Source organism: Chiloscyllium punctatum, chromosome 4 (assembly GCF_047496795.1).
Source record: "Chiloscyllium punctatum isolate Juve2018m chromosome 4, sChiPun1.3, whole genome shotgun sequence".
NCBI classification, from domain to species: Eukaryota; Metazoa; Chordata; class Chondrichthyes; order Orectolobiformes; family Hemiscylliidae; genus Chiloscyllium; species Chiloscyllium punctatum.
Window position 1 is genome coordinate 83,651,816 of NC_092742.1, and position 25,696 is coordinate 83,677,511.

The following is a 25,696-nucleotide window of genomic DNA, read 5'->3' on the forward strand; positions in this document are numbered from 1 at the left end:
TTGCTAAATCTGCAGGGTGGCTGCTGTTTGACCCTTTTTTCCCTTATAGGCCATTTGTACAGATAAAACAGTGATGCAGTGACGTTATAAGGCAATGCTGTCTGCTGCTTGGGGAGGGGGGGGGGGGGGGTTCACATCACGTTTGGGGATTGAACCCATGAGCTGATAGTGAGTGTTGATGCCTGCACCTCCTAATCACTATTGCACCATTTTAGATCGAGTTATTCCACTTAGTTACACAGAGTGCTGTAAATTTTCATGGAGCTACTCAGGCAGAACTATCCCACTCAACTGCAGTGTTTTGGCACTTGACAAGAAGCAGACAGTCCTTGGCATGCTTAGTCTCAACTACAGCATCTCCATGATGCTTTGAAAGTATATGTTAGAGTCATAGAGTTTCAAACAGCACAGAAGGACATTTCAGCCCATCATGTCCATGCCAGTCATCAAGCATCTACTTATTCTAATGCCATTTTCCAGCACTTGGCTCTTAGCCGATTGTGCTTCTAGTGCTCATCTAAGTACTACTTAATGGTCTTGAGGGTTCCTGCCTCTCCCACTCATTTAGGCAGCAAATTACAGACAGCCACCTTGTGAAATCAATTTTTGCTCAAATCCCCTCTAAACCTTTTGCTCCTTACCTTAAAACTGTGTCCCCCTCCCCACCCTCTTGGATGTGCTAGTTGTTACCTTGTCATTGGTAATGATGGTAATTGATGAAGAGCTTATGTCCAAAACTCTCCTGCTCCTCGGATGCCTGCCTGGCTGTGCTTTTCCAGCGCCACACCTTTCGACTCTGACACTCCAGCATCTGCAGTCCTCACTTTCTCCTCCGTGATATTGATAAGGCAAGGATTTCTTGCCCATCTTCACTTCCTCTTGAGAAGGTGAACTTCCTTGCACCGCTGCGGTCTGTATGATGATGGGACAGCCGTGCATCAGCTTGAAGAGAATTCCAAGGTTCTGATGCAGCAGCAGTGAAGGAACAGCAATGTATAGTTCAAGTTGGATGGCGTGCGACTTGCAGGGAGTTCACTGTTCCCATGCATCACATGTCCTCCTTCTTGTTCAGACAGACCCACTTTGAAAGGGAAATTCTAGCTGCAGGCAGTGTGGAATTTGGCCTTTTTTAGGAGGATATTTGAACAATCTGTTAAAAGTAGTCATTTGCAATGCTGTGGACACGTCTTTGAGGGACAGCTGTGTCCCAACTACCCTGCAGCCCTGTGCAAAATGTCCCTGTTTACACGGCAGGGCCTGAATTGATCAAGTGTAGCTGTGTCTGTGTACCAGTTGAAATGAAAGTGCACGTTGTCCAGTGCAGTAGTCCTGCCTCCTTTATAGCACATTGTTGCCACGGAAATCTGGCCTGTTACTGGCAGAAGCATTGTGACAATAAATGCAGCATTAGGGCATGAATATTTATTAACAGAGCTAGCACACTAGGAGAAAGTGAGGACTGCAGATGCTGGAGATCAGAGCTGAAGAGTGTGGTGCTGGAAAAACACAGCCAGTCAGGCAGCATCCGAGAAGCAGCAGAGTCGATGTTTTGAACATAAGCTGTTCATCAGGAGTTAGTACACTGCATGAACATATAAACTGCTTTGAATTTTGACAAATGCTTCCCATGAAACCTTTTTTTCCCTTTCCACCCTGAGTAGTGATCAGTTAAGATTTCAACTGCATAAGGAAGTTGCAATGATCAGAATTTCCCTCATTAATAAACTCTGAATTATACCAACTGATAATCATCTCCTTGCAACCACTGGTTCAGAAATGCAGGATACATACCAAAAGGAAACACTAACTTGATTGGATAGTTCTAAATAAGGAAAGAATGTCTGAATTTGGCTCATATTTATTCTTTGTTTAGTTTCCCGGTCCAACTTTTGCTCTTTAGCTGAGATTACTGTGGCCATTTGCTCCCAGGTTCTGCTAATGTTACATCTAAGGGTTGACTTTTAAGCCCTGGAGGAGCCTGAGGTGACTTCATTTCTAATGGTAACCCTTTGTCCTTGTCCTTGCCTGTGCAGAGATCCCTGACCTCTGTTTGGCTCAGTGGGTGTAACCACATACTCTTGGCGTTAGAAACCCATTTCCCTCAGGTAGGACATGTGCCAAACTGTGCACAGCAGGAATAAGCATCTGTTTAGACAGCTCAGAAATCACACTGCACATTGTTTTTTGCATTTCCCCGTGAGCCTTTGCATGTTTTCTTAACTTTGTGATGGAGTGGAAGTTGATGCATTGAGGGTTCCTTATTGGCGCATTGTCCAAAGAACACAGCTAAGCCATTTTGCTATTGCCATACATTAATGCTTTTCTTTACATATTTGTTTCAGATTGTGCAGCGGAGCCACCTTTGGCTTGGAAGATTGACTTTGATTCACAGAGGGCGTTGGGAGTGAACCTGTTTGCATGGCGTGGTTTAGGTTGCAGACGTTCATGTCGTTTTGCCTGCATTTGGGCCTCTTGGCAGTCATACTGCTGTTGCAGCCTCCTCATGTAGACGCGGATGCGCCCGGCCCAACAAGTTCCCCTAAGCAAAACAAATCCTGCGTGGGCAGCTATGAATGCAAGCAAGGTGTCATATTGCCAATATGGTACCCAGAAGACCCGTCTCTGGGCGATAAGATTGCCCGGGTGATAGTTTATTTCGTGGCGCTGATCTACATGTTCTTGGGGGTCTCCATTATCGCCGACCGCTTCATGGCATCGATCGAAGTGATTACATCGCAGGAGAAGGAAATCACCATTAATAAGCCGAACGGGGAGACGTCCACCACGCTGGTTCGCATCTGGAATGACACCGTGTCCAACCTGACCCTCATGGCCCTGGGCTCCTCGGCTCCAGAAATCATGCTCTCCCTGATCGAGGTGTGCGGCCACGGGTTCAAGGCGGGTGATCTGGGCCCCAGTACGATCGTGGGCAGCGCCGCCTTCAACATGTTCATCATCATCGCCATCTGTGTGTACGCCATTCCCGACGGCGAAAGCCGGAAAATTAAGCACCTGCGCGTGTTCTTCGTCACGGCGGCCTGGAGCATCTTCGCCTACATCTGGCTGTACATGATCCTCGCCGTCTTCTCGCCGGGCGTCGTGCAGGTCTGGGAGGGGCTGGTCACCTTCCTCTTCTTCCCGGTCTGCGTGCTGCTCGCCTGGATGGCCGACCGCAGGCTGCTCTTCTACAAGTACCTGCACAAGAGGTACCGCACCAGCAAGAGCAGGGGCCTGGTCATCGAGACCGAGGGGGAGCCGCCCAAAGGCATCGAGATGGACGGCAAGCTGGTGAACTCGCACATCCTCGACGGCGTGCTGGTGGGCCTGGAGGGGAAGGAGGTGGACGAGTCTCGCAAGGAGATGATCCGCATCCTCAAGGAGCTGAAGCAGAAGCACCCCGAGAAGGAGCTGGACCAGCTGGTGGAGATGGCCAACTACTACGCCCTGTCCCACCAGCAGAAGAGCCGGGCCTTCTACCGCATCCAGGCCACCCGCATGATGACCGGGGCGGGCAACATCCTCAAGAAGCACGCCGCCGAGCAGGCCAAGAGGAGCGCCAGCCTGCACGAAGTCAGGGCGGACACGCCCGAGGACCTGTGCTCCCAGGTCTACTTCGAGCCGTGCGCCTACCAGTGCCTGGAGAACTGCGGGGCCGTCTCGCTGACCGTGGTCCGCAAAGGGGGCGACATCTCCAGGACCCTGGTGGTGGACTACAAGACGGAGGACGGCTCGGCCAACGCGGGCGCCGACTACGAGTTCAGCGAGGGCACGGTCGTCTTCAAGTCGGGCGAAACGCAGAAGGAGATCACCATCGGCATCATCGACGACGACATCTTTGAGGAGGACGAGCACTTCTTCGTGCGCCTGAACAACATCAGAGTGCTGGAGCTGGAAGATGCCCTGGAGCCGAATAACGTGCCCTACCCCAAAGCTTTAATCGTCTCCCCACTGATTGCAACGGTGACTATTTTAGATGATGACCACGCCGGGATCTTCACCTTTGAGAGTGATGTGGTCCATGTGAGTGAGAGCATCGGTGTGATGGAGGTGAAAGTGCTCAGAACATCTGGGGCACGCGGGACAGTCATTGTGCCCTTTAGAACAATAGAAGGGACGGCTAAAGGAGGCGGAGAAGACTTTGAGGACACTTATGGAGAACTGGAATTTAAAAATGACGAGACTCTGTAAGTAGTGTTCTTCTCTTTTCTCCTTGAATGTCTGTGTTGATGTGTAGTTGGAAAAGAAACTATTAAATGTCTATTTCGTTGAGAGTGCAGATTTTATGGCTATGCTCGGTTAGGATAAAAGAACCAACCACTGCAATTTTGGGGAAAAAAGTTGAAAGGTTGCTTTACTTATAAGCCATGTTGTGATTTAGTATTGCCACAAAAATGCTAGCTTACATTTATACTCGAATGCGTTAACTTCATCCCTGGAGAGTTAGAAACGTCACAACACAATTGCCTGAATTTCAGCCCCATCTGAGGATTCCCTAAAAGAAAGCACAAGATTTGCAAAATATTACTGTATATAATTGGGCATTAACTAGCTCAGACATTGTTTCACAAGTGTTGGCTTGCTGAGTATCAGAGATTGCAATGAAACCAAGGCCACTAGCTTAGGTACGATATTGCTTATATATTTGAATGTTGTTCAACTGGTGGAATTCAGGACAACTTTTTCAACTAGATTGTGAGTCAGTCTGCAACCTCCCCTCATTATATTTATGGCCATGAATACTACGTGTGGCCAAATCTCTCCCTAGGATCAAGTGCTGGAATCTGCTGATGACTGAGTAGCAGCCTGATTGCTCTTTCAGGATGTGGATTAAATCTCTAGTAAATAATCACAATCACATTCCTGCTGTTGTGTGTGTATGTGTATTGTATACAAGATCCTTCTGTATCAATAGATAAATCAGCATAATTCAATAGATTTAAAGACCTGAAGTTCAGTGTAGTTGCAGTCATAATCACTTCATGTACAACTATCTGTAATCTTTTATGCTTATTTAAAACTCCATTTGACTGAAGCAGTTGCCATCTACAAAAAGAGGATCACCCCAGCATTAACTTGGTCAGTTTTTGGCAAATGTGCCCCTTGGGGAATAGTTCCCATACTGGATACCTGGGCACTCAGAGTGCGATGGTTATGCTAGTCCAGCATTAATCACCTGCAGTGACCAACAACCCAGTTGTGCCTCAGCCTATTGTGTTCCCCCTGGTGCTGCTGTAATTACTTCAAGGTACTTGAAACTCTGTTTAAATTAGGCAAAGTTCAATCAGTTGTAACCAAGCAGGATGCACCTGTGTGGCTTAAATCCATAGCTGGTCTTTCGTACCAAAAGAAGATCAAAACAGGAAAGAAACCAATTCGAAAGAAAGACCAAAAGCATTAAATCAGGTGTTTTAAGAAAGGCCTATTTCCCGGCAATCCTTCTCTTGATGCTTGAGAACGTCCAGACCCAGTCATGAACTAATTTCAATCGATCATGCTGCATGGCTGCACTGATTCTTGGATGAGTTTATGTTCATGGGATAATGCTTTGGAAGTTTACGTGGAAACCTGTGCCCAACTTTGCATACAGTTGAGGAACATAAGTTGGCCAGCTCAGCTATTCAGTAAGATTATCACTGATCTGGTTTCCCTGTAGCCATGCAGCCCCTTGTTTACCTTAGCTTGCTCTGCCTTAAAAATATTCAAGCACTCCTCCTCTCTCACCTTTTCGAGGTCAAAAAGCACACAACACCAGGGTATAGTCCAACAGGTTTATTTCAAACTGCAAGCTTTCTGAGCCCTGCTCCTACCTCAGGGACCTTGTGAGGGGAAATACATTGGACACAGAATTTGTAAGTAAAAGATCAAATGGTCATACAACTTATGCCAATGTATTGAACAAACCAAATGGCTATTAAGTTTTTAATCAGTTAGAATGGAGGCGCAGGCTTGGATCGATTAATATGTAAATCACAGAATTTCTTTCAAGTTACTGCCTTAAGATAACTTCAGGTTTTATCAGAATAAAGGTGACATTTAGGTAAGACAATAGACTTTAGGTGTGAGGCCACGTTTGTACCTTTTTGGTAAGAGAGTTCCAAAAACCCAGGTCCCTTTCCGAGAAAAACAATCTCCTTCTCTTGTCTCATTTCAAACAATGATCCTTAAATCTCTAGCAAGGGAAAGCACCTTTTCTATATCCACCCTTGTCAAGATCTCTCAGGATCATATGTGTTTCAACCAAGCCTTTCTTACTCTTCCAACTCCCCAGACACGAGCCTAACCTATTCAAACTTTTATTTCAAACCTGCCCATCTCGTTGTGAAAACAGTGTCCCCCTGCTGATTGTACCTCTGAGTGGTATTCATAGGCTATGGGAAAAGTATTGTTAAAAAAAGATGGACAACTCTATGGTTATAATGTTTTGATGAAGTGATCAGAGAATTTGAATGTAAATCATTTTGTAATCCTCAGGATTTATATTAAATCTCCATTTATATTAAATATACAAGTTTATTAATCTCAGAAGTATTGCCTCATAATCAAGCTTCCATAGTGAGCTTGGACTAGCAGCTCTTGGGTGTGTGTCCCCCTCAAGGGGGCAGTAGATGTCTTTAGGCAGTGCTTTCCTCTTTATTGTGTAATGGCAGGTTTTCAGGGATGTGGCATGTTCTCCCCTCTACACCCACATTGGAGTTCATGTGCTTCCAAATATAATCGCCTGTAAGGCCAACATGCTGTTACTCACCTTCTCAATGCTCCTCCAAACCACAGGCTGCTTCTCTCCCATTCTTGCTGCACAACTGTAACGTAGTCCCAGACAGGATCAGTTGAGAAATGAGAGGTGGTGCAGGAACGTGAACATCTGGACCCGGGTGGGTGCTGATAGCCCATCCGCTGTCTGAGAGGGAGAGGAAGGAGGCGGCTGGACCTGCAAGTCAGTCTGACTGGCCAAGCCTGGTGGAATCATCTCACCAAGCAGAAGATGGAGGCTCAGTGAAGTTGGGGAGAGGGGCTACCGAGTGAAATTTTTTAACAAAAGTGCCGACTGACCCCGTAACATGTAATTAGAATGGCTTAGGTAATGTGTTGTCATTAGACAGGTAAAGTTACCTCTGAAATTGCTTGTAGAAAGAAGGTTGGCAAATATGAATTGGGGTACACAGTCCAAACAGTTTGGGAATCATTAGTCTTGCATGTGTTTCTGTGCTTCTCAGTTGCTACTGTTACTTATGTGGAGTCAGAGGGCAAGGCAGAGCAGCACTAGTTTAAAGATGTCGCATTAGAGCTGGAGGCAGGAGGAGTGTTTCCACAGACCTTCTGCCTTCTACCCCTCTGAAAGGGGGGACTCCTTCTGGAGTGCACTCCTTGCAATCCATTCCTCTCACAGCTGATTCATGAAAAGACTTCCATACCACTGAGAAAAACAGGACCGGGGAGTGATTCTGCTCTCAGTTGCTTGTCCTGCTGTCTCCTTAACAAATTACTTGATGTTTCCAGGAAGTGTTCATACAGGGATCATACCTATAAATAGCTTTTGCTGAATTAAATACTGAAATGAATTCAGTGATGAACTGAATCAAAGACTATTCAAACACGCTAAGTGATAGGTATCGCAAATATTTAATTGCAATTCTTCCTCATTGACATGACGGTCACATTCTGATGCATGGTCATGTGGTTAGTGTACATATCAGAAAGCAAGCTGTGCAGACGGCTCAGTACATTGACTCTGATGAATCAATTGATGTGCTGCGTGGTTCTATTGCAGTAATATTGAATGTTGTTAGCTGTGTGATCATAGTTTCATGAAATTCTGAATATCTTATTTTCAGATCAGCAATGTTATAAGCAATTTATTTACATGGGGAGGATCTGTTTAAAGCTTTTTTGAATCCAAGAAATGAGTTCCTTGTTCAAGCAGTTGAAAATTTCAGCTGTTCAAATACAGAGTAGCATTTTAAAATGATGGTTTCATTATTCTGGGTATTCTAAATGTCATGATAACTTAAAGCAGGCCTGTGTGATATTGGCTTTTACAGGAAGATTATACACCAGACTTAAAGATATGTTCAACTATTCACTGTATGTAACAGCATGGTGTGAGATTTAATTAATACCTTTGTGAACGTTTAAAGAAAAGAGCCACATGTGAATAGAAGAAGAGTTTTATTTGCAGTACAGATCCTGAGTTAATAATGTCTAACCATTCTGCACTAACTCACTCCTCTATGAATGGAAATTAAAAGGATGCAAAAACTGAAATTTGTGAATTGACAGTAAAAACAATATTTGTAGCTGTCAACGTACACACAAGTAAAAAAGAAGTGGAAGTTTTTGAACGAGATTTTAGATTTTATAAATACATTTGAATTTATCCAGAGGTTCAGATTGTATTCAGTGCCCAAAATGTTTCTTTTGGCAGTGCTGGTGGGACATTATTTTTTCGTTAAAATTGGAGACTTCTTGGACCTGGCTCCACCTGGAGCTCTCCACAATCTACATTATTGTGATAGTGCATTATATTTAATATTGCCTGAAGACATTGCTTGAGGGATTATTGAAAAAGCAATTTATTTCAAGTTTTCATGGACAAACCGAGAGTAGTTTCTTGAAAGAGGTTCCCTGTGGACGTTGGAATTCTTTTTAGTGAAGGTCGTCCTAGAAATCACATGACTGGTGCTAACTGCTTTCTTTGCATTAACCCTACTGGGGTAGGTCTTGAACATTGACTGGCTTGGAGATGTACTTGTAACAAACCTAAGGGATGGGTGAATAAAGAAGGGGAGACCGCTCAAATCTCCCCACCCGTGAGCTTGACAGCTTGTGGTATCCCTCCTGGAACAGGAATCTCTTGGGAAACTTCATCTGGGGTCTGGTCATGACAAGTAGCTGATCTGCTATCAAAGCAAACTTCGATTCAGACCCCATGTCAAAAGCGGGTCATCCTTCAGTAGCCACTTTAAACTGTGAGTCAAACTGTGAACTCAGAATCTCCACAGAAATGACTGTAGCGTTTAAAAGGTGGTCAGGTATTCATAACTGCATCATTATAGCTCTTGGGGAAATGTCAACAAGAGATCCATTGAAACTCCATGAACAGATGCTAATGGATTTTTTTTCAAACCTGCACCAGATGGCTTGTCAATCAACATGGTCCAAAAGGGACCTTTTTAAAATTAGCACTAATGCCTCCAGCCTTTTCTTTCAATATTTAAAGGGTGGAGCATTTAAGAAACTTAATATTATGGTACTGAAACTGAGCTTGTTAACTTTTCAAGAATGTCCATCATAGAATCAGAGAACCCCCTATAGTGTGGAAGCAGGCCATTTGGTCCATCTAGTCCACACCAACTGTCTGAAGAGTATCCCATCTAGACGCCCCCCCCCCCCCCCACCCCACCAGCCACCAACTCTGTCACTGCATTTCCCATGGCTAATCAACCTAGCCAGAGTCAGAAGTCATATGACACGAGGTTATGGTCCAACAGGTTTATTTGAAATCACAAGCTTTCAGAGCTAAGTTCCTTTGTCGGGTGACGCCAGCACATCCCTGAACACTATGGGCAATTTAGCATGGCCAAACCACCTAACCTGGACATCCCTGAACATTACGGGCAATTTAGCATGGTCAAACCACCTAACCTGCACATCCCTGAACACTATGGGCAATTTAGCATGGCCAAACCACCTAACCTGCACATCCCTGAACACTATGGGCAATTTAGCATGGCCAAACCACCTAACCAGCATATCCCTGAACACTACGGGCAATTTAGCATGGCCAAACCACCTAACCTGCACATCCCTGAATACTATGGGCAATTTAGCATGGCCAATCCACCTAACCTGCACATCCCTGAACACTATGGGCAATTTAACATGGCTAATACGCCTAATCTGCACATTCCTGAACACCATGGGCAATTTAACATGGTCAATCCACCTAACCTGCACATCCCTAACACTATGGGCAATTTAACATGGCCAATCCACCTAACCTGCACATCCCTGAACACTATGGGCAATTTAACATGGCTAATGCACCTAATCTGCACATCCCTAACACTATGGGCAATTTAACATGGCCAATCCACCTAACCTGCACATCCCTGAACACTACGGGCAATTTAACATGGCTAATATGCCTAATCTGCACATCCCTGAACACTATGGGCAATTTAACATGGCCAATCTACCTAACCTGCACATCCCTGAACACTACGGGCAATTTAGCATGGCCAATCTACCTAACCTGCATATCCCTGAACACTACGGGCAATTTAGCATGGCCAAACCACCTAACCTGCACATCTCTGAACACTATGGGCAATTTAACATGGCCAATACACTAACCTGCACATCTCTGGACTGTGGGAGGAAACTGAAGCACCCAGAGGAAACCTACACAGACACAGGAAGAATGTGCAAACTCCATGCAGACAGTCACCCGAGGATGCCGCCCCTATATAACAAGGGCTCATCTGGGATTAACTTGTGATTCCCACAATGTTGGTCAGGGCTCTTGTAACAGCCAGAATGGTTGCCATTCAACTTGTGCCTGCTGGCAAAAAATGGGAATATTGGAGCTGTGACAGGATTTCCACCTTCCATTCCACTCTGCCATTTTTAAAGATCTGTTGAGTCTTTCTGACTGCACAGAAAGAACCTGGTCTCTCACTTTTCGACATGTGGAAGCATTTAATAACATAGGAACACCTGCATCTTCTCAGCCAACAGTCATAATTTCACTTAACTCCTATTCTGAACCGAGGTGATTTCCCAGTTAGTATTATCCATCTGAATGCAGTTAAATGTTAACAAAAGTGCAATTAACAACACACTTATTGCTGCCATTTCTGATCCTGCCCAGTATCCCATGGTCAAGGTGGTAGCGCCAACACGGTGGGCTGTCCGCTCCAGGCCGGATGCATTCTTTTTTCCTTTCTCCTTTTTGGCTATTTTTCTTTCTCTTCTTCTTTTCTTCATCTTTCTAATGTCACGGGGGGACTGGAGCAGTGTGGTGGTGACTGGAGCAGGGATTCCTGGCTTCGTAGACCTGAGGCTTAGACTCCAGGAATTGGCGGTGAGGTGTCGGCTGTAGCGATGGCAGAACGGGGACTCCTGGCTGTGGTAGGCCAGGAGCAGAGAGCTTGCAGAGACCTTGCATAAGTTCTGGAGCCACATTTGGGACCGATGAAGATGGACTGTATTTAAGTATTTTCTTTTTATTCTTTGGTACCTCGGTCTTTTCTACCTCAATTGCGCTGGATTGTGGCAACAGAACATTTTTCACTGGATCTCCCCAGATTCATGTGACAATAAATCATTCATTCATTCATGTAAATATTTTGGGTGTACTTCTGCACAGTGTATGATGAAATAGTTGGCTTACCTGAGTATGAAGATGAGGGGGGAATTTCACGGAGGCACAGGCCTTCCTGGTTTTAAAATCAGAGGCTCCCTCCTGTAGTGATTGTAATGAGGTCAGCTAAGTGGACCTTACAGACGATGAGTTCTCTGATTGGGGCTGTTAATCTGATCCAATCAGGGCGCCCTGGCCGACAGAAATAAACAGGAGTGTCAGAGGTTCTGCTCACTTTGAGAACTGGCTCTGAGGAAGTTGGATCAGTGTCAAAGACTTTCCACGTGTAAATGAAGGGTGACTTGGTGACGGGATACCGGCCTCTGTGGAGTTTTTTCACCTACTCCTCTGCCGACATCTCAAACAAGATTGGATATCTTTTCACCAATTAAATAAATGTACCATAAAACATAACCTGTTGTGTTGTCATGTCTTGCCAGTGTGTGAAGCCACTTCCAAAGGTTATGGGACAGAACTCAGCTGCATGGTTGCTATTATTCTAGAAGGTTTCTCTCCTCCTCCTGCTCATTCTTGGTTGTTAAAATCTGATTTTTAATCTGAATTTGTCCTAGTTTTACAATTATAAAAACTTTTTAATCGTGATAATTTTAAGTTCTTCTTTTCACGTTTTTGGCCCACCTTGCATTTTAATTCAGTGATGGTAATATGTTGACATTGTGAATTGCTTCCCAAGACTCCAAGCACCAAAGTCTGTCACTCACACTCAGTGAGAAATGTGTTAACAGGTTGTTCAGCTGCTATCTCTGGGCATGCATTGTAATATTGGACATGGGGTCAGCAATCTACCACATTACCAAGTCGTTTGGCACTTTTAGTTTTTTAAATCTATACTTTTTCACTGGCGTAATGCTGGCCAACCAGTGATGCCCATGTCCTGAGAGTGAATAAAAGTAAAAAAAAAGTATTTTTCGAACAACTGTATTGATGCATTGATAAGGTCTGAAGCTGCAGTTTCAATGTGGGGTGTTGCATTTTGGTGAAGTGAATCAGGGCAGGATATATGTGCTTAATGGTACGGTCTTGCTAAAGAGAGAGACCTTCAGTTGCAGGTTCATTGTTCCTTGAAAATGGAACCTCAGGTAGACATGATATTAAAGAAGATGTTTGGTATGCTTGGGCTTTATTGGTCAATGCATTGAGTACAGGAGTTGGGATATAATTTTGCGGCTGTATAGGACATTGGTTAGGCGACTTTTGAAAATACTGTATTCAATTCTGGTCTCCCTGCTATAGGAAGGATATTGTTAAACTTGAAAGGGTATATGAATAGGAACAGCTTTGAGGGATAATGGCAATGGGACTAGATTAATTTAGGATATCTGGTCGGCATGGGCGAGTTGGACCAAAGGATCTGTCTCTGTGCTTTATAATTCTCTGACTTTATAATCGAGAAGCAGATGGAAAAAAAAATGGATTTACTTGACTAGAATCCTCTGCTTTGAAAGAAGCATTCTTATCCATTGGCAACATTATGGTGGATAAGTTGCACCTTACTATATCATGGATGATGTTGTTCTAGAATAGCCAATATCAGGTTAGATTAGATTAGATTAGATTCCCTACAGTGTGGAAACAGGCCTTTCAGCCCAACAAGTCCATACCGACCCTCCGAAGAGTAACCCACCCAGACCCATTTCCCTCTGACTAATGTGCCTATGTTGATTTTGAATACTTTTAGCTGATAGATCTTCTGTCACATACATGGTGCAAGAACTGACCCTCGACAATTGCCGCAGTAAAGAGCTTTCTCGCTGAATTACTTATCCCAGGAACTAAACCTATAGAGTCCCATCCATAACAGCATGCCTCTTTCAACATGAGTCTGGTTTTGGATGTCCAAATAAAATAACTTGATGGCTACTATATTCCAATATGGTCCAAGGCATAAAATGACAAAATCTGGGTTGGATCATAAACACCTACACACATATATATCAAAGATAAAAATAATGGGTGACAATTGCAACAAGTTGTTGAGTTAGAAGATCTGCAATGACAAGAGCTGACACATGCTGCATTTCTGTTATGACTTTCTCTTTTGCTATTATAGTTTGCTATTATTGTATAAATGCATGGAATCAAATATCTTTCTCACTGCCATATTTTTCACACTGTGCTTGAAATGGTGTAATCTGTGTGTTAGACTGGAAATGCCAGAAAAAAGACATCCTCAAGAATGTTTGGATTTTCAACATGTCGAATTGGACATATTGAAGCAGGTATAGTCATAGAAAACAAAGAAAAATGGTACTTAATTTTCAAATGCCTTTCTTGCTGTCATTCTTCTCTTGCTATGAAGTGACCAGATGTCATTGCCTGGTAAGACGCTACAGTAGCAATATGTGAGGTTTATTTAACTTCTTTCTTGAGATGAAGATGCCACTGGTGAAGTGACATTTGTAGCCCATTCCTTAATTGTTTTGTGACCATGTTACTGTGGATTTGGAGACATATGTAGGCCAGAGCAAGTAAGGATTGCAGATTTCCTTCAAGGACATTCATGACCTAACGTTAGTTTTATCCATCAATCAATAGTTCCATTGTCACTATTACTGAGATTGTGGGCTGAGCGACATAGGCGATGGTGAAATTTGTGGCAGGAACTGATGAGAAGTCCAGCAAGGTCAAGCTTGACATTGTTAAAAGCCACACAACACCAGGTTATAGTCCAACAAGTTTATTTGGAAGTACAAGCTTTCAGATCACTGCTCCTTTGTCAGGTAGCTAGCCATTGGAAACATTTTGCTGCATCTCTTATGCCATGGCCAGAAACAGAGTGGACTTGCCGTACAAATGCAATGGCTACAAGAGCCGGCCAGAGTCTAGGAATCTGCAATGAGTAACTAACCTCTTCATTCCTTAAAGCCTGCCAACAAGGTACAACTCAGGAATTTATGGAATACTTCCCACTTGCCTGGATGAGTACAGCTCCAACAACAATCAACAAGCTTGACACCATCCAGGACAAAGCAGTACATACAATTGGCACCTCATCAACACACAATCACACCCTCTACAATGCTCAGTAGTAGCAATGCATACTATCTGCAAGATGCATTGAAGAAGTTCACCAAGGCTTGTTGGATCAATGAGCAAGACCATCTGGAAGGACAAAGACAAAAGGTACATGGGAAAAGCACCGCTTGCAAGTTCCCCTTCAAGTTATTCACTCCCCTGATTTGGAAATATATTGCCATTCATTCAGTGTCACTGGGTCAAAATCCTGGAACTGCCCCCTTACTGGCACTGTGGGTGTACCTACTGCGAATGAACTGCTGTCTGCCCTGACGGCAGCTCTGCGAAATGGAATTAGAAATTCTGACCCAGGCAGCAATGCCCAAATCTCCTGAATCAATAAAGAGAAAATCATTCAGCAATTGTGAGGCCGATGGTAAATACATTTAAAAATGGCCACTTGTATGTGATTGGGGAAAGGGAGAGCTGATATCTCTGAGGGAAAACATACATAAAGTGCTGAAGAACAGATCACTGAGCTCCTGACTGGCTTCTTCTCAAAATGGCTCTGTGTACCTTTTAACACTGTTCTGTGAACTGTCAAAACTAAACGTAGTGTGAAAATGTGCAAGGTAATGAAAGGTAAATAATAAACATTCACTGTAATTTTGCCATGGACCAATTTTCCATTGCCAGCTGTGACAAACGGTTTGCACCTGAAACATTAATCTGACATTTCTGTTTTCACAAATGCCTATATACCTGCTGTGTGTGCCCAAGATGTCTTTCAGGATTTTTTAAAAAATACTCAAGATTTGCATTTTATTTCACAGCTCTTTGATGCCTGGTTAGTTAGTAGGCAAGTGCACACCTTCCCATATTGCCTGCAATCCCGAGGTGGTGTTCTTACACCCATTTGAGTGAATAGTGGACCAGTTGTGCCTTTAATACCTTAAAGGGGCACTGTCAGAAAAAAAAAGAAGTTAAAAGCAAATGTAAAATATAACTTTGCAATATCATTGTGGGTGAATTCATGCACTCCAACCTCTGCTGTACCCACCCAGTGATCAGAGGAGGGATTGTAGGGCTGAGATTCCTGAGGGAGGTTTTGGGAGCTGACACCAGTGTGAAATTCTGTCTGAGCAGAGGTATGCTCTGGTGGGAGTCCATCACATACTCGAGCCATCTGTAGTGTTGTTGTGGGTGAGCACTATCGTTTTATGTTAGTGAAAGGTGTTGGCTACAAGCTGGACACCCACTGACACATGACTAGAGTTCTATCTGCATCATCAAATGAAAAGTCCATGTGGCAGACTTTGTGCAGGTCCTGGTAAATGACAGGTAACAACACAGATAAGGAATCACAAAGAACCCTCCAATCGAACAATAGGATGTATGTGTGTGTCATAATTCAGGCAGGGAAGAAATATATATCAGGACACTCTATCCAGGAGAGGTTCAACATAAAATATTTTTGCAGGTTCTAAAGGCAGAACGTTGCCACATGAAACGTCTTAATGGACCTTAATCTTACTCCAGTTAGTGTCAGTGGATATTAATTCCAGTAAGGCAGGCACATAGATACACTCAATTGACATGGCATTTATAGAATTATCCACTCTGCTCATGATATTCCTGTGCTCAAAAAACAGATTGGATGGTCCTCAAAAAACCATTTGTGAATTTGAATAATTCCAATGACCTTTGTTTTAGATTTTTCTCCTGTTGATCAGGTCATAGAACAAGAAGGTGCAGCTTGAGGCATAATTAATGAAAGACCACCATGCTGACCTCAGTCACTTTTGAATCACTTGGCAGCACTTGGGGGAATGATGTGTTAAAGGGAAAAACAGGGTTAGCCAAAGCTTGCTGTAAGAGATTTAGAAAAAGCTGACCCAAAGGTCACAATGGACTTGATGTTGACCCACCCTTTGCATGCAAATTAATTACTAATTACTGACGTGCCTCTACATGTCCTTCATCATTCAGAGCCTCATAGACTCTGCTATAGAATCATAGGAAGTTACAGCTCAGAAAGAGCCCATCAACCTGTGCTTGCTTTTTGGAAGAGCAACTGTCCTCAGTTCAACATCCACACACTTTGTTCATAGCTGTGTGTAAGTTCTACATTCTCAGATAGCTGTTCAAATCCCTTTCAACAATGTATGGACTCTGCTGTCCAACCATGTTTTCAGTTTGACTGTCCCAGATCCCAACAATGATAAATTTCTCCCTGTTTTCCCTCCAGATCTTTCTACAAGTATATTTTGGATCTGTGGTTATTAGACCACTCACTGGAGGGAATCGCTTTTATCTCCTCACTTTTACCAAAATCTCTTAGTTATCAGGAAAGCTTTGTTTGTTCACTTCAGAACACCTCTTAACAGGCCCAACTACTCTTTATATCTGAGGTACCTCGATCCTGGTAACCTTCTGGTAAATGTATGGACCCTTTCTAAAGCCTTTACATCATTCCCGAAATGTGTTACCCAGAATTGTCCATAATATTCCGGGTGTGGCCTGTACAGTGAATTGTAAATTTCCTGCCTGCTTTCTTCATATTTACTGCCATTCGTATTTATATATTATTTATTCTTCTGAGTAGCCTGCATGTTTTTTAAAACACCACCTTAGCGTTTTGGCTTGGCATCTTTCCAGAGTTTTGCATGTAGACATCAAAGTTTTCATCAACACTTCACAAATATGCCAGTTATAGAAGATAGGAGTAGGACTAGGCCACTTGACTCCTGCTCCACCATTCAATATGATCATCGAGCTCAGTATCCTAATCCTACCCTCCACCCATATCCCTTGATCCCTTTAGCCACGAGAGCTATATCTGCCTTCTTCTTGAAAACGCATAATGCTTTGGTCTCAATCACTTGAAGTGGCCGTGAATTCCACAGGCTCACCACTCTATGGGTGAAGAGATTTCTTCTCACCTCAATCCTAAAAGATTTATCCCTTATCCTTAATCTATTACCCCTAGTTCTGGACTGTCCCATCATCAGGATCTTCGTTCCTGCATCCAACCAGTGTAGTCCTGTTAGAATATTATTAGTTTCTATGAGATCAACCCCCCCCCCCCCCCCCCCCCCCCCACCTCCAGTTCTTCTCAACTCCAATGGATACAATCCTAACCCACTCACCTGCTCCTTGTACACCAGTCCTGCCATCCAGGAATCAATTAGTTGTACATTTGCTGCACTCTGTTTATAGCAAGTACATCCTTTTTCAGATAAGGAGACCAAAACTGCGCACAATATTCCAGGCATGGCCTCACCAATGCCCTGTAAAATTGCTGCGAGACACCCCTGCTCCGATACACGAATCCTTTCGCTATGAAGGCTAACATACCTTTTGTTATCTTTACTGCCTACTGCACCGGTGTGCTTACTTCTAGCAGCTGAATAACCTATTGTCTTTCCATATTAATATTCTGAACTTTGTTTGCCATACCCCTAACTATTTCACTGTACAGTCTATATCATCTTGAAGCCTGTCTGTCCCCACTATGATATATCATTTTGTCACATATTCCATACCGCCTATAAGTTTTGTTCTGGGTCATTTTGAAAAATTTGAAGTGGCTCTGCATCGTTAAGTTCAAACATTTGAGAAAAAATAGCACTTGCATCTGTTCAATATGGAAGTTGTTTGTATTTTTATATTTTGCGATAAGTATCTGTAAACAAGCTAATTAAAACAGAGTACTGTGGATAGAATCATAGAATCCCTACAGTGTGGAAGCATTAGGCCCAACAAGTCCATACTGACCCTCTGAAGAGTAACCCACCCAGACTTATTCCCCTGACTAATACACCTAAACTACACGTCCTTGAACACTATGGGCAATTTAACATGGCCAATTCACCTAACCTGCACATCTTTGGTTGCTGGAAATCTGAAACAAAAGCAGATATTGCTGGAGAAATTCAGCACGTCTGGCAGCATCTGTGGAGAGAGAAACAGAGTTAATGTTTTGAGTCTGGTGTGACTCTTGGACAAATCTGACACCACTGGTACAACAAAGCTGTGGTTAAAGCAGGTTGTTTGGTAGCTGAGGGGCAGCCTTAAGCCAGTTAATCTTCATCATAGAATCCCTACTGTGTGGAAACAGGCCATTTAGCTCAACAAGTCCACACCAACTCTCCAAAGAGTAACACACCCAGACCCATTCCCCTGCCCTATTAGTCTACATTTACCCCTGACTAATCCACCAAACCTGCACATCCCTGAACTCTATGGGCAATTTACCATGGCCAATCCACCTAACCTGCACATCTTTGGACTGTGGGAGGAAACTGGAGCACCCGGAGGAAACCCACACAGACACAGAGTGAATGTGCAAACTCCCCACAGTCATCCAAGGCTGGAATTGAACCCTGGTCCTTGGTGCTGTGAGGCAGCAGTGCTAACCACTGAGCCACTGTGCTGCCCTCTAAGTATAAAATAGTTGGGGCAGGGCAGTTGGTTGTCTGAACTGTGGTAGGGAGGGAAACCTTGCATTGCAAAATATTCTGGTCCATATCTCTGATGTGGACTGTGGCAGCTCACCATCACCTTCTCCATGGCGTTGGGGGGTGGGCAATAACACACTGGCCTCACCAATGATACCCAAATTTAAAAAAAGCCCACCAACCCAAATATACAAATGTGAAATTAGCATAAGAGAAATTTGCATATTCTGCAAAGAGGAGCTTGTGTGTTGCATATATTTTTGCAACTCCACAATCGATATTAAAGCAAGATACAATCTGGATGTAGCAGGTCCACTCATCAATTACCATCTTGGGGACTCGCACATCCAACCTGGATCCTCTCTTTAACATTGAACCCAGTGAGCAACTTGTCGATAGTCGAGAATTCCCAGCCAATGCTTCCTGCCACCGACGGCAAGGTTTTTACTTCCCAAGAGTAGGGGAGAGAAAATACCCTGCTTTGCGAAAGAATTGTGACATTTCAGTAAAATTTCTCTGTGGCTGACCTTTCCAGTGGATATGACCTGGTGATGCGTGGCTGGCTTTTCTGCAAGAGGCTGAAATGCTACAGCGTTGCCTGCATTGCAGGATTCCTGGGCCTGGGCAACTTGGTGTGGGCCAGAAATAAACGCGACACAGTTTGCCAGTGAAGTATTTCTGTCCACGGCTGCGATGTGGTGCTAATGCTGCTGTTGCAGCTCATGTATTATACTTCAGGATGTCTGACGTCAGAGATTAAATCCTCTGTACATACTCTGCATGGTTTAATTGACAGAGCACCTGGCTGGCCCGATCTCATTTCTGCTGATTGGTAGATATTCTGTGGATCATCCGCTTGGGCCTGGAATAGAATGAAGTTCTCATATCCGTCCCTCAGAACACAAGAGGCTCAGGATCCTGACCATCAAAACCCTGCCTTTATTTTGTGCAGCTTTGATGAAGGCTGGTGAGCATCTAGTTAAGACAACATTTGCAGCACTTAATATTCAAACAATGTCAAGTTTAGACAAGACAACTAAAAGTGGCCAGGATATTTCAGATTTCCAACACCCCGGGCTAGTTTGCTTGAGAAACAGAAAGTGGGTTTCATTGAGGGAAAACTGGGTATGCATTGATCCAAAACGAAGATGCATCATCTCTTCACTTACACTGAGATGGACAGGCAGCCTTTGCTGTTGCATGCCTGATAGAGTTATATGTGATGTAGGCTAGGGATGTTTTAGCTCTTTGGAAGCACTCCAGACCAAGTTGTGTAGAGGAATAAAACTGTGGATGCTGGAAATCAGATACCGAAATTGGTGGGAAAACTCACAGCTCTGGCAGCATCTGGTAAGGGAAAGCGGGGTCTGTTTTTGGGATACAGTGACTCACTGCTCCTATAAATACACACACACAGACACACACACACCTTTATCTTACATCGGATTACCCCCATTCCCTCAATGTTTTATCTGGTGAACGCTGTTTTATCTGCTTGCACTCTCTCTCGCACGCTGTTTTATCAGGTGTCTGCTCTCTCTCCCCATTCTGTTTTACCTGGCTTCTGCTCTCTATCCCTGCATTATTTTATCTGGTATCTGCTCCCTCGCATCATTCTGTTTTATCTGCTGTCTGCGCTGTCTCGCCACACGCTGTTTTATTTGGTTTTTGATCTCTCTCCCCATGCTGTTTTATCTGGTGTCTATCTCTCTCCCTATGCTGTTCTATTTGTTGTGAGCTCTCTGTCATCATTCTGATTGATCTACAGTCTGCTCTGTCTTCCCTGCTTCTGTTTATTTGCTTTCTGCTCTGTCTCCATATGCTGTTTTCTCTGGTGGTTGCTCTCTCTCCCCATTCTGCTTTACCTGGTGTCTGCTCTCTCTCCTATTCTATTTTACCTGGTGTCTGCTCTTTCTCCCTATGCTGTTTTCTGTGGTGGCTGCTCTCTCTCCATATGCTGTTTTCTGTGGTTCTGCTCTTTCTCCCTATGCTGTTTTCTGTGGTGTCTGCTCTCTCTCCATATGCTGTTTTCGCTGGTGTCTGCTCTCCCTCCCTCTGTTGTCTGCTCTCTCTCCCTTTACTGTTTTCTGTGGTGTCTGCTGTCTCTCTCCATATGCTGTTTTCTATGGTGTCTGCTCTCTCTCCATATGCTATTTTCTATGGTGTCTGTTGTCTCTCCATATGCTATTTTCTGTGCTGTCTGCTCTCCCTCCCTATGCTGTTTTGTCTGGTGTTTGCCCTCCATCCCTATACTGTTTTGTCTGGTGTCTACACTCCCTCCCTATGCTGTTTTCTCTGGTATCTGCTCTCTGTCTTCCTATGCTGTTTTCTCTAGTATCTGCTCTCCCTCTCTCCCCATTTTGCTTTACCTGGTGTCTGCTATCTCACTCTCCATATGCTGTTTTCTCTGGTATCTGCACTCTCTCTCCCTATGCTGTTTTCTCTGGTGTCTGCTCTCCCTCACTCCCCATTCTGCTTTACCTGGTGTCTGCTCTCTCTCCCTATGCTGATTTCTCTAGTATCTGCTCTCTCTCTCTCTTCCTATGCTGTTTTCTCTGCTGTCAGCTTCTGTGCATGGGTTGCTTGCTGTGGTGTACTGTATATCCTCGCTGCACGGGCATACACATACAGTCACACTCATCCTCCTTTGATTCTGCCTCAAATTTGGTCCAGCAATATTGTTGACTATTAAAGGTCTCACTACTTGATTTAGAACATGGAGATTTGCTGTTATTTTTTGTTTGGAGCCGAACACTGCGTTAACCTGTTGTTCTCCTCACTACTATTTGAGCTGCTACAGGTTGGCAGACATGTTGGCCCACATTGAAATATCCGACAAGAACATCTATAATTCATAGTAGGGGTCTGGGTTTTGTCATTTTCTAAATGCCAGATTATTTTCTTGCGAGAAAGGAATTCCAAAATAATGGCTGCCATTAAAAGTTTGGATTTTTGGGATTAGTTGAGGTCAGTTAAATTGAAGTTTGGAACATGAGAGTTCCAATTTGTAATGCCTTTCCCCTGATGTCTCCCTTTTAAATGCGAATGCAAAATAATTGAACTGCTGCAAAGATGTTTCAGTTCTGAATGCTAAGAGGATCTGCATCAAAGTGAGTGTCTTTGAGTTGCTATGTGTTATGTATATGTGTGTCTCTCTTTAAGTATCCGTATGGCTGTGTTAGGTGTCTTTGCATACAGAAGAATAGGTTTTTGAATTAATATGCATTGATCAGCATAGGGGATTGTTCCTCTTTTAAGTGGTTATTCCTGCTCCACTGAATCACGTCTTGAAAGGTGACAAGGAAGTGAGAGAGGGAACAGAAGTGATTTCACGTGTAACTTTACAAGCTTGTCAAATGCAAGTTGCGTGACTCCACTGACTGGACAAATTAGGCAACTGCATTCCCCTTGTGAATAACTGAAGCACGTTGACCTACTTGAGACGAGTTGGATTCCGCTGCAACAGGGGCATATCGGAGTTGCAGCCAAGTGCTGTGTAATGTCAGGAATGTGTGCATTCACTTGCCATCATGCTCCTTACCAGGATGTAGCAGCTGTTTCACTACCCCCCCTCCTATTGCTTCTCCAGTTGCCTGCAGCCTGACGGCTCTTGTGGTGCACGCCATGACTGACGGAGCACAGGGTTCCAAGTTCAATTGTTTTCTTAAAAGGTTCTTGAACTTAGAAGTAAATGCAAGCATCTGATAGGGGAGGGAACACAAAGGATGTGAGAGAATTATTAATGCCTTGGGTATGGACCCATGCTTGATGTGAAATGTATTGTTTCTGAGTGTGGCCCACTACATTTCTCAGTATTCAGTCTCTTTCATTGTTTTTATGTGACCTCCGCACACTTTATATGTCCTGGAATATGCTTTGTGCGGTAACCTCATGCGGCTGCATGTTTGCACACTCACACAGATTGGGGAAAACATAGTTGTGGACCTGCAGTAAGAACCGATGAAGAGCCAACCTTTCTGATAAGCCTTTCTCGACCTGTATGCTATCTGGCTTCTGTTGTTTCCACTGGTTTCTATTGTCAAACTCCAGTTGGTTCTTCCTCTGTGCAAAGTTATTTTTTTCTGTTGTCGCTGATGTGGGACATTCCCAATGGTCTCAGAATTCCAAAGGGGTCAAGAGATTGCATAGGAATTTTGCTGCTTCATGTTATCCTTGCCAGCCTGCTGGAACTTCAGTGGATAATATGGAAAATAAAGAGCATGAAAGCATGGGAAGAGTTAAAGCATGGAGTCCATTGCCGATCTGTTGCAAGAGGTCTGTGGAATGCAGGATGGGATAAGAATAGTGGAATGCTCTTACACCAATTAGCAGAGTAAGGTTGAGGCTGAAAGGTCACCATGGCAAGATGAGATAATACAGTTAGTAAAGTTAGCCTCACCTGTTGAGTGTCATTATGACAAGATTGGGACCATAAATATTTGGGCAAAACACAGCAACTTGTGGTCATTTCAGCTACTCTGGAAGTGTTTCCTCCTCTGACGGAGCCCCATTGCTCTACTATTATGATCTGACAACCTCAATGGTGCAAGAAATATGTCCACGGGGGCACGTCAATGATACTTCTGAAGAATGTGCGGGTCCTAGATTGTGAGGGATCGTGGGTCTTTTTTCCTGTTCTGGTTATTAGAGGACAGGTATTTGGACCCAAGGGACCTCAGGAAGGGAGGAAGAACCTGTTAAGTCTCAGACTCTGAAAATTATTTAGTCTGTGTTGGGACCTACATTGATTGTATTGGCGGTCTGAGCTTATTGTCTTCATTGTCTAGGTGAGACCAGTAGGTCTCAAAGGGGGGATATGGAAAATAAAGAGCATAAAAGTATGGAAAGGGTTAAAGCATGAAGACCACTGCCAATCTGTGGTCTGTGGAATGCAGGATAGGATAAGAATAGTGGAATGCTCTTACACCAATTGGCAGAGTAAGGTTGAGGCTGAAAGGCCACTATGGCAAGATGAGATAACACAATTAGTAAAGTTAGCCTCATCTTTTGAGTATCATTATGACAAGAATTGGACCTTAAATATTTGGGACATGATATTAAATATCTAATTAATAATTAGTAGAGTCAGCTTGCTTGAGACTATTGACAATAAATACCTAGTCATGACATTAGGAAAATATTAAGTAGGGTCTGGAATGTAAGACCCTTGTTGCAAAACCTGACACTAAATATCTAACCGTGACAGTAGAATAACATTAAGTAGAATGTACAACTAAAGAGATAATGGGAACTAACATCACTGGTTTATTGTGTAACTAGAGTGAGGTACTTTGATTAATATAGTTGGACATGCTGATAAGCTAACAGAAACATGATAAAAAAAAATTAAAAACCATGGGCCCTGAGATTTGTGGGCATTCAAGAATATGCTTTCTCAGTGTTACGGTTTTTGTTTGTAAATAAAAGACCTAATTTTTGAAGAACTCTCTGCGTCTTCTGGTGATTCTCTATATTTTCTCCACAGCAATAGCCAGTGAAGAGAGGTAGGGTTTGACTGGGCTCATATTAGGGTGTGCAGCCTTCTGCACCTCCTCTGTGGATGTGACGCAACACTACAGAACTATAGAAATGTTGTGACACAGAAAGAGACCATTCAGCCCATTTTGTTTGCACTGTCTGCAAAGTAAAATAAATGCCAGTCTAATCCCACCTTCCAGCTCTTATCCCATAGCCTTGCAGATTACTTCATATGTACATCTGGTATGAGTTAAGGATTTCTGTCTCCCCCATTAAACTGGGCAGCAAATTCGAGACATCAAGCCCAGGGTGAAAGGGCTTATCTGGCTATACCTTCCAGCTCCCATCAGAAATGGAAGAGAGAAAGGGAGCATAAGCACAAGGTCAGTATGGGAGTTTTCTTTCGCCCGATTCCCTTAGTAGCCTTGTAAGGATTTTTTTCAGATTGAAATCATCTTTCTTTGCTTCGTGACCAGATTGCATCATCTGATGGTGTTAATCAAAATAGGATAAAGACTAGCAGATGAGGCATGAAAAGTATACAACAATATACAACAATGTTAACTGCCATTCTAAAAACTTAACTCAGCGTATAAAAAAAGCTTAAAGCTGTTTCTGTTTGAAAGATACCATGTAAAAGCAATTACTTATACTACAATAATTTTTAATATTCTGAAGTGGTGCGCAGCGTGGATAATTTGCATAAGCATCACCAGCAGTCTGACATGTACTCCTGACAGATGAATTTAATGACACGGATGTCTGTAGAATTAGCCTAAAGCTGGTGCTATTTTTAGTTGTGTTCATATTTCTGCAACAGAATAGTTTCTTAATGACCAACTTCCCATTATCTCTTGTCTTGGCACATCAGTATCTGCAGAGAATTAAACCACAACTGTGCGCGTGTTGAAATACTTGGTGCACAACTCTGCCTCACAGTTTGAGACAGAAACACCATTTTTAAGTTGCCATTAATATTCTGCATAGCCTTGATTTTAAATGTTTAAAATTTTGTCTGGTTACCCTTTGAAAAGATTTATCGGTATTGTAAATTCTAGCTGTGGTTGTTTTTTAGGCAACGTTAGATGGTCTTCATTCAAAACATATTACCAATGGAACCTCCAGATTGTGCCCAGTTACGTTATTATTTGGGACTCTAAGCTTGACATTGGACTAAGTAAGGGAATATTAACCAGTGTTGCCTAGTCCTTGTTACTGTCCCATGTCTGTTGCTTTATATGAGCAGCCATACATGGAAGAAAAAGCATATTATTGATGCACTTCTGGCTTACTCGCATGTCCTGAGGGATAGCAGAGAACTGGTTCCTGTCCCAGAACACAACCCCAAGTCACTAATCCAGATGCTTGATTCAATAATGCATTCTCAGAGTTGTTACTTTTTCACATCAGGTGTATATTC

The 25,696-nt window shown here is 43.4% G+C and overlaps 1 protein-coding gene across 2 annotated transcripts in view; it reads left to right on the plus strand.

The window, feature by feature from the left end:
* The window catches only part of slc8a3 (solute carrier family 8 member 3), a 509,326-nt gene that overhangs the window by 2,086 nt on the left and 481,544 nt on the right, over positions 1 to 25,696 (plus strand). For both annotated transcript variants that reach the window (XM_072569197.1, XM_072569196.1), the window contains exon 2: positions 2,343 to 4,184. In XM_072569197.1, coding sequence (XP_072425298.1) covers positions 2,419 to 4,184 — 1,766 coding nt within the window. In that variant the 5' untranslated portion in view covers positions 2,343 to 2,418. The remainder of the gene's footprint in view (positions 1 to 2,342; positions 4,185 to 25,696) is intronic.